This window comes from Protomyctophum bolini (genome assembly GCF_963924005.1).
Source record: "Protomyctophum bolini genome assembly, chromosome: 6".
Classification (NCBI taxonomy): Eukaryota; Metazoa; Chordata; class Actinopteri; order Myctophiformes; family Myctophidae; genus Protomyctophum; species Protomyctophum bolini.
Window position 1 is genome coordinate 20,498,131 of NC_137867.1, and position 13,998 is coordinate 20,512,128.

General features: G+C 41.8%; 1 protein-coding gene across 2 annotated transcripts in view; it reads right to left on the reverse strand.

Annotated features, from left to right (window-relative positions):
* grid2 (glutamate receptor, ionotropic, delta 2) overlaps positions 1 to 13,998 on the reverse strand; it is a 603,942-nt gene that overhangs the window by 65,681 nt on the left and 524,263 nt on the right. For both annotated transcript variants that reach the window (XM_080765357.1, XM_080765356.1), the window contains 2 exons: positions 11,584 to 11,722; positions 3,723 to 3,918 (listed from right to left, as the gene is read on the reverse strand). In XM_080765357.1, coding sequence (XP_080621483.1) covers positions 3,723 to 3,918; positions 11,584 to 11,722 — 335 coding nt within the window. The remainder of the gene's footprint in view (positions 1 to 3,722; positions 3,919 to 11,583; positions 11,723 to 13,998) is intronic.

Consider the following 13,998-nt stretch of genomic DNA (forward strand, 5'->3'; position numbering starts at 1 on the left):
TACAGTATACATGCTGATTGAAAATAGGCTATAAAGACTTCATGTTATAGAAAGATATACTGTATCCTATAACAAAACCACAGAGATATAATGAACATCTCAAACCCTCACCCTAACCCTAACCTCCCACGGGGCAGCACACCTAAACCTGACCTTAACCCTCTCCCAACCCATAACGCACCCCTCACCAACCTTAATCCTGTCGTTTTAACGCTCACCAACCTTAATCCGGTCGTTTTAACGCACCCCTCACCAACCTTAATCCGGTCGTTTTAACTCACCCCTCACCAACCTTAATCCGGTCGTGTTAACGCACCCCTCACCAACCTTAATCCGGTCGTTTTAACTCACCCCTCACCAACCTTAATCCGGTCGTGTTAACGCACCCCTCACCAACCTTAATCCTGTCGTTTTAACGCTCACCAACCTTAATCCGGTCGTTTTAACGCACCCCTCACCAACCTTAATCCGGTCGTTTTAACTCACCCCTCACCAACCTTAATCCGGTCGTGTTAACGCACCCCTCACCAACCTTAATCCGGTCGTGTTAACGCACACCTCACCAACCTTAATCCGGTCGTGTTAACGCACCCCTCACCAACCTTAATCCGGTCGTCTTAACGCACCCCTCACAAACCTCATGTCTAACCAATGACTAGTCTAAATTAAGTATGCACCTCATAGCCACCACTATAAGCTCCCTTTGTCTCCACCTGGTGGATTTGGTGAATGGGAGCTCATCAGCAATTGATCGAGTCACTTCGGTATGAATAAACGTCAGTTCGTCTTGAACCCTTTTGAAAGCAACAACTCATGGGTATGGGTTTTATTATTTGATTATTTAATGACTTGAACCTGTGAATGAGACCGGAGCTCTCATTTCCCACCAACAAAGGCACTGAACCTCTAGACCAGCTGCATAAAACAGCTTGAGGTTTCAGATCTTGGATCTTCACATCGTGTTGAAAAACCCATTGAAATATATTGATTGATCGCAGATATGTTGATCTGCGATGATTAGAGGCTTAAAGTATATTCCAATACATACATTTTAATACAATTGCCTCTTGCATTAGAAATTGTGATCAGTGATAGAAAAAATAGTTCGAACATATAACGGTCCATTGCAATACAACAATACAATGCAGTGTTCTATCAAAGTTCAACATGCACAAAAACATCTTAAACACAATCAGAAATTATGTTATTCATCTATTTTTTTTAATCCATTAGCCTATATCGTACGTGTCTAGTCAATCTTTGTTACCTGTCACCTATTTATTTATATTAGTGTATGCAAATTTTATGTGCTAGAAATTTCAATCGATTCCAATCAATTAATTCCCCATTCCCAGGGTGAATCACATTTGTGAGTTGAGAATAATTAGTTTTGTATCATAAGTCACACTGTGAGTATTTGTGTATATTGACAAAAGGCTAAGCATTAAGATTATGATGAAAGACCATGCTATTGATGTGTGTCGTTTTGCATGCATACTGTACAACCAGTGGTGCTATGTTGACAATTCTTTTTAGTTTTTCCATCGCTAGCATACAGATCTTAGTGAAATAGCTGCAATACAAGATTAGTTAAACCTATGGTATGTATCACGTTAAAGTGATCTACGTGTAGAGTATAATACAAGAAGGGCACAGGGAGTAGGGATGTTAATAGTTAATTGTTAATCGATTAATCGCTGTTAAGAAATTCTTCAATTTAACTTAACAGTTAACAATAATTGATTAATTGCGGTTCTATCATTGAGCGGTTTTCTGTGAATATAATGATTGCTGTCTGCGTGCACGTGTGGCCGAGGAACGCACATGTGGGCCGGTTCAATAAAGTGATTCCCACCTTGGTAGTCACAGAAACGTCTCTGCTTTTCTATGTGATGTAACAGACAACACAGTGCACTTTTTTATTCCATATAAAAGATGCCATTGTATCTTAAATGGTCAAATAAATATTTGATTAAGGAATATAATGTTTCTGTATATCAGCAAAAAAAAATTGTTATACAATATTGAGGGAAATTAAGATTCTCAGATAAAGAAAATCGATAATTTGCATCCCTGACAGGGAGAGATATATGACAGACACCCTAGGGGCATCATACGGGCCTGAACCAAGCTACTTTACAGTCTAGCATTGGCATGACGTGATCTCAGACATACAGTAATGCGTCAACCTCAAGGTCAGCATTATACTGTATGTTTCTCATGGGGAATGACAGATGGCAGAGGCTAATAGAACACATAGAGAAGAGAATAAATCCTCTGAGAATCTACAAATGCAACCAAATGATTCCGTTCATTTGTTCATTCTCAGAGGTACAGATGGATAAATTATCACTGAGGATTTTACTGTGTACAGAATCTGATAAATAAAAAAATAAGCCAAGTGGTGAACCTGCCAGAACCTACTGCCAAACCAAACCATCGGGCTCCTCAGTTGGGATGGACAAATTATGAATGTGTTGAAAGCTTTGCACTCAATAACACAACCATTCTGGATCCTATCCTATCAACAGGTCAATGCATCAATCATGCCTTATACCTGTCCGTTTGTCATTGCCATGCTTTCTGTACTTGTTTACATGGCTTGGTTGAATGTTTGATTCTGATTGGTCAATCATTGTGTTCATTCAGCGTGCCATTTCTGAATAATAAACGATGGGCTCAACAACAGGCCGCTGTCTAATCAAAGCTTCAGAGCACCTGCTGCGCTGCTTGACTTTATGCCGTATCCAACTAGGGTGACCACCTCCCAACAAGCCCAATGAGGGACAATGTGAGACGGGGACAGGGAGGGGGATGGGGGGGAGGGGCATGTGGCAAGAACAAACGTCCAGAACAATTTCAGCCTTATTTTCCCCGGCCCCCAGAATGTGCATGCTGGGGTTCATGTGGTTAATGCTATTCATAATGATGTCTTTTCATATTTCTCAAGGTGCACTAATGATTTCATATTGCTGGATAATATGGATATATACACACACACACACACACACACACACACACACACACACACACACACACACACACACACACACACACACGTTATCATGTTGAGTAAGATAGCTATTGTTATTCCTCGCTAATAACAAGCTGGATGGGTGGTCAACTTAACTCGACAGCCATGTACTGTAAACACACAATGTCATGTACAGCTAAACATTGCTCTCAAGAATGTTTTTGAACCGTTGCAACAAACAGGACAGTTTAACGACATTCTGGGGTCCTATCATGGGTCATCAGGTCATCTGGTGTGTGACTGCTCTGTACAGGCCTAATTGTAAATGTGTCCAACTGTTGTACCGTTGTTGCCTATACCTCATCATGTTAATTACTCACGTCTATTATGCATTATGGTGTTTGTTTGTTTGATTGTGATGTCTTGTTGAATGTTTCTGTCCGTTATGTACTATAAAAACTGTAAAAATGTATATATATATAAGTGAGAAATAAACAATGCAGTAACAGAAAATGTATTCTATTTAATCAACACTTCCTTGTTTCCCGAGGCGACCTTGTTGCGCTGGGCGGATCCTTTAATGGATCAGCTTTCCCCTGGGATTTAATCATCCTGTCGGGGTTATTTCTCAGCAACGACCGGCGCGTCGTCCTTTGCGTGTACACCTGGTGATTTCACTCATCTTGTCTTGCTATAAAAACAACAATCTAAATTAAACTACGGATTCATTAAAACAACGGAGCCCTACCTTGCGAATGCCTTCCTTTGACTCCTCAACGTTGTTGTCGGCCCCTCCAGTTCGGTTGATCATCCTCCACATCTGGGCGTACATGGGGTCCCTCTCGAAGGGGTTCATGGCCTTGGAGCGCACCTGTTCGTACACCGCAGCATCCAACACTGTGCCGTAAGGCAGCTCCGTCTGCTTTGATAAGTCCTGGAGCGATCTGTAGGGACAGAAAGCAGAGGTGTGTTAGAGTCTCTCTGTGTGTGTAGGTGTGTGTGTGTGTGTGTGTGTGTGTGTGTGTGTGTGTGTGGGTGTGTGTGTGTGTGTGTGTGTGTGTGTGTGTGTGTGAGAGAGAGTTGGGAAAACTCCAAATTGGGGGATTTTAATTCAAATCCCCAATTCCAAGCTCATAAGCAAGTTATAATTGAATGTATCGGTTTTAAACAACAACAATGCACAGTACTATACAGTAGTTGAAGATGGCAGTCCAGTAAAAGCACTGAGGTAAGAGGAAGTTTTGGTAAGAAATTAGTTTAGTGCATGGCTAATGTGCTGCATTAGGAAAACAGAGAAACTGTCAAAGCAGCAGAGTAATTAAAAAAGCACAAGTCACTCTTCTATAAGTTGTTTTTGTCCCCCTTCTCCATCCCTTCGTTCTCTCTCTCTCTCTCTGTACGTCTGTCTGTCTCTCTCTCATAACGGCTGCCGCCTCTAGGGGAATATACACGCTATTGTTAATTACAATGCTACGGTGCTTTGGTTGCTTCTCAACTCGCCAGGCCACAGAGAAATGTAATGGAGAACCATTACAGGAACTAATTACTGTTTGTTTGTCAGGCAGCTACAAATACCCCACCCATGTATTTGTTCAAAACGTACGATTGAGAACGAACACACACACACACACACACACACACACACACACACACACACACACACACACACACACACACACACACACACACACACACACACACACACACACACACACACACACACACACACACACACACACACACACACGTTTTAAGAACAACGACTGCATCCTACTTCATTACTTCAATGGCCACAATGGCTGCGAATCACACAGAGGATTTAATTATGGGTAATAAAATAAGAACTAAAAGAACAGTGTTGTTTTACTACAAGGCTACAGACGTGCGCGTGCACACACACGCACACACACACACACACACACACACAATTAATCCCAACAAATGTATGTGCATGTATAAAACACCTGAGCACACATGCACAGACACTTGCGTCATGTATACACTGTGGATAGCACGTTCACACATCATCTTTTATTAGAGGTCATTATGTTATGCTTCTTGCAATATCGCCGTCTTCCCTTCCCCCGACGGCCTCTCTGACCTACTCCTAAAAGGTTTTTAATGAAGCAGGCATGAACATGAATCTTTTATTGCCATCGGTTAATCTTTGCCGTGCATAATCTACCCTGCCCACTGCTTCCTTGCATGTAGAACTTGCACTGCACTGTATATTATATAGGTGTGTGTCTGTAGAATAGATCTTCAGCATTCTCTTTGAGCAGCATTCCCTTTAAAGGAGGATTCTCTGAGGGTATGCGTGCGTGCGTGCGTGCGTGCGTGCAGGAGCTAACTATTTCCGCCTTGGTGACTTTGGTTCCAACAGCCAATAACCTTGGTGTTGTCCTGACCTGGACAGTCAGCTCTCATTCAAAGCACACATTACAGCGGTCACTCCATCCTGTAGGTTTACACTCTAGTCTCTAACATTTGAAGGATCAGAGTCTTCCTCCCCCAGGAGTCAGACCAGCTCCTTATCCAGACATCAGTTAGTCTTATCAAATTTGACAATTGTAACTCTCTTCTTACTGGCCTACCGGCATGTGCACTTAAGCCTCTCCAATTGATCCAGAATGCGGCAGCACGCTTGGTCTCCCCCTTCTCTGCTCCCTCCATGCTCCTGGTTGCTGAGTAACAAACTCTGATGCTGGCCTTCAAAGCAACCAAAAGTATGGCACCGCTCAGATCAGCCAACACAGGGAAGCTGGCAGAACATTCATTAAAACAGCCGGGAGAAAACTCCACACGTCCCAGACTCTTCTTCCATCATGGCTCCAAAACTATGGAATGAACTTCCAATTGCAATCAGAACGGCAGACTCACTCCAAATCTTCCGCCGTAGTCTGAAAACCCAGCTCTTCAGGCTCCGTCTTTAGCCCGTAACACGTAACAATTGCCTTAGCACTTGCTCGACAACCTTGCAGGCGTATGCAAGGCTAAACTTATGTCATTTAGATAGCATTTTATGTAGACATAGCACTCTATAGTGTATGCTCATAGCTCTACTGTACAGATTTCCTACTGTTAGACAGATGCTAGGTTCTTAGCTTCCTTATGATTCTTGATGACAATTTTTTATGTATTTGATGTGTGTATTACTATTAAGAGAATCTCTAAATGCCTAAATTGTAATTGTAAATTGTGCATAGGATGAGATTGACATTGAGGTTGACATTGAGTCTATACCTTCATGAGTCACAGGGATCTAGATGAACACATCTTTATTTTATTCTATTTCATGAGAGTCGATGTGAGGACAATGAAACTTTATGATGAAGGAGTTTGGTTAATGAGGGGGCAGGACAGATTTAATATCACCCTGCAGTCTGAATTAAAGTACAGCTGCAGTCAAATCAAATGCACGTTGCACTGCAAAGTAGCTTAGATCAGCAGGATGTATAGCTGTTTAGAATGCTTAATAAACTCAGTACACGGACTGTGGAGCATGGATTACTGTCATTTACAAACCTAACCTGTGAGTAAAGGAGAAGTTGAGGCCTGTATTCCCTTTTTTGAGAATAAAGATATGTCAGGAGTCAGGACCCAATGTGTATAACTACAATTAAGGTTGTCTTCTTTTATAATATTTTATCTTTTATAAAGAGACCTTACTAATTGTAGGAGCCGTAATGTGTGGCATTCTAATGTGCTATTATGATTGACGTAAGGTATGTCACTTTAATGGGCACTGCACAGGTAGTGGGCGTGTCACCGGGGCTGGGGCGCTGCCACTCTAGTTTTATGTCGTTACCTGTCACTTGGGTGAGGGAAGTTGGATAGAGAGAGGAGGTGAGTGTGGGAGAAGACATTTCTGTTGACCGTATAAAACGCACCAGCTATCACCAGTAACAACCACGTTCAGTTATAGCTAAAGCCTGGGAACTGTTGTAACTTACGTGTGGTGACAAGAATAAACGGTAAAACTTACAGCGTCATACAAGCGTCTCTTTACTCTCATGTTTAGCTCCTCGCGGCGGCCTGTAAGTCGCCGCTACATTGTCAACAGAAATGTCTTCTCCCACGCTCACCTCCTCTCTCTATCCAACTTCCATCACCCAAGTGACAGGTAACGCCATAAAACCAGAGTGGCAGCGCCCCAGCCCCGGTGACACGCCCACTACCTGTGCAGTGCCCATTAAAGTGACATACCTTACGTCAATCATAATAGCACATTAGAATGCAATATACAGTGTGCATTTCTAGTTTTTAAATATATCTTCAGCCATTTAAACATTTTGCGATGCACATTTCTGCTGCTAAAACAAAGACCTGTAGTGGCTCAGGACTCAGGAGGTAGGCCGGTCATCTAGGAGGAAACCGTGCAAAGCACAATCAGGAGCAGTTAACAGATAAACAGATAAAATACGGGGTTAGGGTTACAGCACCTTTTTGATTCGTTTGTCAGAGCAGGAAATATGTAAATTGAGCAGCACTTTTGCATGCATTTCGAACCTAGCAAGCTCTTGTGTGTCATATGATATCTAAAGATTGATAGTAAGGAGGTCAGCATTTTGAGAAAGTAGCAAAGCTGACAGTTGAAAATATGACATCTGCTACATGAGATTGAAACAGGAGGAAGCTCACATTCCCTCCCTAGGCTCCCTTGTAAGACTCCCTCTTCATTTCTCTGTCTTTCTTAATCCCGCTCTGTTGACACTCATTCTTCCGCTCCATCTCTCTGTGTTCTAAGCGAACCCCCTACTGTTTATCACTTAAAAAATCCATTCCTCACTCTTTCTTTCTTTTCCTACGCCACCTAAACCGTTCGTTCTCTCCCGGACTCTCACTTTTCCTCCTGAGCTCTCCTCCTCTGCATATCTTCCTCCTTCCCCTCCGCCGTTTTCCCAGCAGCTACGGTCCAATTTATGTATTGTGTACTCACCTCTCTCTCTGCCCCCTCCCCCCCCCCCCCCCAGCCACTTGCCGCTGCCATTGCTTGTACCTCTCCTCAAGTATTCAGGGTGAAATTGAGTGAAAACATCCAACCGTGAAATAGTCCAGAGAGAGTTCCCTACACCGACTTGTTATTTCATTTCCAGGACGAGACATGGGCATTAATACTTAAAAGCCTGTCTGTCTGTCTGTCTGTCTGTCTGTCTGTCTGTCTGTCTGTCTGTCTGTCTGTCTGTCTCTACTGTCCTAACTGTTCATGGCAAGAGACACATGGGCAAGAGTACTGCCTAATTCCTTCTCTGCCTCCCTTCCTTGCATTCCTTATTCCATTATGTTCACTCACTCAGACAATGATAAAAAAATGACTTAATGACTATATACCTAAGTCACTCACCTCTGTCAGTCAGTTACAAAGTCACTTACTCACCCACCCACCCACCCACCTCACCCACTCACTCAGTCAGACTCAGTCAGTCACTCACACACACACTCCATCAGTCAGTCAGTCAGTCAGTCAGTCTGTCCGTCAGTCACTCCATCAGTCAGTGAAGGAATGAAGGAATTCTCCATGTCCACTTGTTGCTGATGGTGGTTGTATAGGAGCAGTACATTTTGCTTTCTGCAATCTGCAGCACAAACACAACTTTTCTGTTTGGATGTATGAGCTGTCAATAATTGGTGTTGCAACTCTAGATTCAACATATAATAACAAAATCTAGTGTTGCAAGTTGCAGTCAATGTTCTCCATGGTAATTTGGGTAGAACTCAGGCAAGTCTTGTGGCCCAACAGGGAAGAAAGACTGGAGCCAAATTCATTTTTCCTTTTCTTGTTTGTGTATCGAGGAAATATGTTTCATTGACAGCGAAACTCTAGATAAAAAGTTTATCCAGTTTTGATGTAAATACAAAATTTTTAATGTCTTGGTTTACGCAATGATCAGAAGGTGACTGTGAGTTTTATTGCATGCAATTAACTTTTGAGTGTTGTAGGCTATTTTGCACAGATGGTATAGTGTTATGAGAAAATGTATTATTCTGAAGTTTACACTTTTGAGAATGAGGTTAGCTTGTCAGGAAATGTATCTAAGTAATTGGGGGGGGGGGGGAAACAACAGCATAAGTATAAGGTAACACTGCATGCTATGATTAATTCTCTCACTTTTTAATTCCTCTCTGTCTGTCCATTAATATTATTTGGTTCACGGTTCCGTTTTAGTTAACTTTGGGCACATGCTTAAACGTCACCTCCTATCTAGATGCCCCTAGGTCTTGCGGGTATTAGTATTTTGACATTAATTAAGACATTAATGACCCCAGAAGAGTCAACACATTAAGAATAATATATTGAAATTTATGGAAATCCTTAATTAGCTGCACGGATGCTGAATGAGGCATCAAACCGAGAGGCGCTCATTAGTGACAACTAATGTAAATGAACAATGGAGATGGAGAAGAAGAGAAGAGATGACAAAAAAAAAAGGAAAAAGCAGGGCAAAGTTGGTAAGCGGAGAGAAGTGATTGGAAGACTATAGAGAGAACACCAACTAGAAAAAGTGCCCTTCTGGGCACAGGTCTCCACCAGGAGGATAGGAGTTTGGCAAAATGTTTAGGAGTAATATAAACATGCTTTTTTCTTGCAACAATTTTCTTCATTTTGTTGAGGAAATGCAGAGCCAGATCACTCATAGCATCTCTGAGGATAGAATTCTGGATCAGCAGGACATGTGCAGCATTTTGTACAAAACGGGCTACTCCTGAAAACTTTGGAAGGCAATCTGAGAAATCCAACTTGATCACATGACTACAGAGTGTACGAGTTATCTACAGAAATGTGTTTTGCCTAAATCGGCCTCATGGTGGCGCTATAACAGGCCGTTGAGGAATATTTGGGGCAGAGGTTCGTCGTTGGCATCCAGGGAGTGTGTGTGCACAGTTTGGCATGGATCGGGCCAACGGTGCCGGAGATTAGCTGATAACGGACGGAAGGACGGAAGGAAGGACACTCGCACACACACATACACAAATATTAAATTAAGTAAACTTTGGGGGGATAAGTCAAGACACACAGACAGACACAGACATATCTGAAAAAAGTGTGATTTATTCCCAAAGCCGAGTATGGAATTAACAGCAAAACTGCCAGGCATTCTGGATGCTTCTGCTTTCTGATTAGACCAATGAGAGATATGAGAGTGCTTGTGCCAGCGGGAGAGAAACAGGCAAACATATTATCAGGATGGATAAACAGAGAGACAGCTTTGGGAGGTCTTTTCAGCATGCGTGTGTGTGTGTCTATGCATGTTTGAAAACTAAGTGAGTGAGCTTCCACAGCTTCCACAGTTGCCATTCCAAATTATCTTTTTTGTTCTAGTACATTTAGTTTCTAGTCTATTTATTCTATATAGTTTATTCCATTTCATGTGTATGTTTTACTTGATGAGAGTACCGTTGGTATGCATTTCCCTAGGGGGATCAGTAAAGGGCCCCGCGGCACACTGCCAGACTTGGACTACCGGCCAAGGTGCCTGGACCGCTGAGCCACGGCCCAGGCCAAGGGAACCTTTTCTAATAGACATGCCTTTGTCTGTGATGGTCGCGGCCTCTTAGCCCGGATGGACGGCACTGCTGTAGTTCTATGGGATCAGTACCAGTCGCGGTCGGGTAACCTAGCCTGGGCGGGCACACACAACGCCAGAAAGAACGGTAGCAGAGAGAGAGAGAGAGAGAAAGAGACTGTGGTGCGGGTATATAGACTAGTATTTTAGATTCCTTAAAGCCACTGTTTGCCTTGATGGCAGCCTTGCACATTGGCTTGGCATTCTCTCAACCAACCTGTTTGTGTGTGCTGCAGCCTCCTATAGCTTCTCTCAGGGGAATGAACAACAGCAAGAGGCTAATAATGGCTAAATATCTGAACCCACCGTCAGAAATACAGCTTTTAAAAACCAAGTGGGAATGCAGTCTGAAGGGCAGGGTGATTTTTAAAGTGCAACAGTGTGTTCCAGGGCTGACAGAGATATTTCACTGAAGTGGGTTAATGTTGAAGGTGGGATGCAGGAGTCAACATCATGCTCTCCAAATTCATTGTGAAAGTGTTGCTGAATCTCCACTATTTTGTGTAAAAAGTAATTACTGTATGAAATTGGCTGACTATAAGTGGCGAACCAATCACAGAATTTACGGTTTTACAAAGGATTGTGGAATTATGACCCTTTTAAGCGATCGGTTTGCTGCAGTCTTTGATTGCACACTGATAAGCGGGCATTAGATATTCTTGAGAATGCTCTGCCTTCCTGCATTGTCTGCTTAATTAAAGTGGCACTGTCTATGTAGCCTTTTTAAATGAATACAATGTCCATGTCCATTCTGTATGGTAGTTTGTTAATACAATATAACTTTAGGGTGGTTGTATTATGTATCCCTGCTCTTCAATGGAGACATTTAGATAGCCAATCTGAGGAAAGTTACATAATGTAATGCAGCTTTTATCATTCTCTTTTTTTTTAATCTGACTGGAGCTACAGAATCTAAAATATTTAAGCTATTAAAAACAGTGACAAGCTATGGTGAGGCCATGATGGTCATTGGTATTAAAACAAATGTTTGAGGATAAGACTGCCACTACTGTTATGTCCAACGTGCTGCTGAGTTCTACTCACTGTATGGAGTTCTCTATGCGCGTGATGGTCAGGAAGGCAGCCAGGTTGGCAGTGTAGGAGGAGATTACAATCAGGGCAAACATCCACCAGAAACCCATCATCATCCTGGTCGCCAGAGTGGTGTAAGGCACCTCTCCACCTAGAGGGGGGGGGGGGGAGAGAGGGAGAGAGAGAGAGAGAGAGAGAGGGAATTGTTAAAGTTGGCATGCCACAGCCATAATGTCTAGATAATCACAGGATATTACAGTTATCTGATTATTTCCTTATTAAAAACTGTACATTTACGACACTGTTACCCAAACGTGTGCGTGCGTGCGTCTCAGATGTGCTCATGGTTATAGTCAACTAGGTGTGAGATCTCTATTGATAGTTAAGTGAATGTGAGGGGAGGTACATGTTCATGTAGCTTGTTTGCCAGATAAGCTTTCAGCTTATAACGAGAAACTGAAAATCCTCAGCCTGTAAGCCCTGTATTTTTTTTACAAGATGTATTTGTCGACAGTGTACAAAGTACAGCCATCCAATTTTCTTTTTTAGACAAAATACAGGAAAAAAGTGACAAAAGAAAAACAATCATCCTCACACCTTTTAACCACATTTAACTACACAGTTAGTCTAGAATTATTATTGAGTCCATGGACAAATGAGAAACTATGAAAAAGTACCAAAATCATGGTACCGCGTCTGCGTGTTTAAAACTAGGAAATGTTCATACAGAATATGACGAAGAGCACTTTAGGATAGGCTTTCTAGCTGCTTTCAATTCGTCTGTTGACCAGTTTTTGTAATATAAAAAAGCTCCTCCACAGGATTGTCATGGTTTGTGATGTTAAACCTTTCACATCCTCTCTCAGAGGGGAAATATAAACAGACAGCAAAAACAATAGACAGACAGCAGTTAATAACTAAACTATCTGGTCAGAAATGCAGCTATTAAAAACCAAGTCTTTGTGCTGGGTGATGTACAAATACAGAAATATTTCACTTGATGTTGAGGCAGGAGTCAACATCAAGCTGTCTGCATTCGCTTTTAAAGTGCTGCTCAATCCCATTTTTTCCTTTCCTTTTTTTTAAAGGGAATTACTGTTGAAAATCTCTCTGGGGAAAACTTAACTGGTTGGATAAGAGGAAGTCCTGGATTATAAAAACCTTTAAGTATAAATGCAGTTTGTAATATTTGCAGTATGAGAGCACATTATATGGATAGAAAAGCTACTCTGAAACAATGTCATTGACTTTTGGAAGCCGTGGAGCCGATAATATACCTGAGTTGTGGATGCAACATTATTCTGCTTTATTTAACTGTATATTGTTATAAATGACCCCTACAAAGTGGGTACTGTAAAATTGCCGATGTAATATGAGGTCGATCAAACAATAACGCGAGCATATAATAATAAAGCAAGTGGTTCAGATCAAATGACTCCAGGGCACCTCGAGTTTGCAAGCCCAAAGGTTATGGATTTTCTTGCCATTTGTTTTGCTGGTTTTATGACTCGTGGACTGTTGTCTGATGCTATGTTGTCTGTGACTCTTGCTCCTTTCATCAAGGACAAAGCTGGCATGGGAGTCTGGATAATTACAGGCAAATTGCTCTATAGCCAGTGAGATATAATCCAGGAATTTAAGGATTCTACAATTGTTTATGTGTAAATACAGTATGGTATTCCAGATAACCAGATGAGTTATACCTTGAAATAACTAACTATGCTTTATTAATGGCTCTAGTCTAGGCTGTCTAAGGCCTGTGACGCACCAAAAGGTGTTAACCCATTCAAACCGGGAAAGCATCTGTGTAATTTTAGATTTTGTGTTGGCTATTCAAAAATAACAGTTGTACAAGCTCACAGCTTGTACATCTTGAGCTTGTACATCTGCTATTTAAAAACAAAAACTAAACATAAATCTTTTCTGGGGGTCCCTGGCACAAAACAGTTTCATGGGGGGATCCTTTGCCAAATAGATATAATTTTGGTGGTCGTTGGCACAAAGACAAATTGGGTTAAGTCAAAGGGTTGTGCCTAAGAGGAAGTTACATATCCTCCAACAGCCAAACATTCGGTGTCATTATCATTCTAGCCAGGACTAGGCTACTGACAGCAGATGGAGACCTCAAAACAATAAAATAAGCAAATAAGTATATGTAGGCTAAATTTCATATACAGAGAGCGAGAGAGAGAGAGAGTTGGTTCGGTTATACTTATAGGATAGACAATTCATATTTTCCCTGTTTTATAATTGTGTACAATACATGAGAGAACATTGAGCGATGACTACAGTAAGTGTCCTGTCTTACAACATTATATGGGACATTCAAATAAAGTTGATGTGCAGCAGCCGGGTCGGGATATCGGTATAATGAGGATATCACTGGCAGCTGTGCGTACTTGATCAAATAAGCAACACAGTGGACAA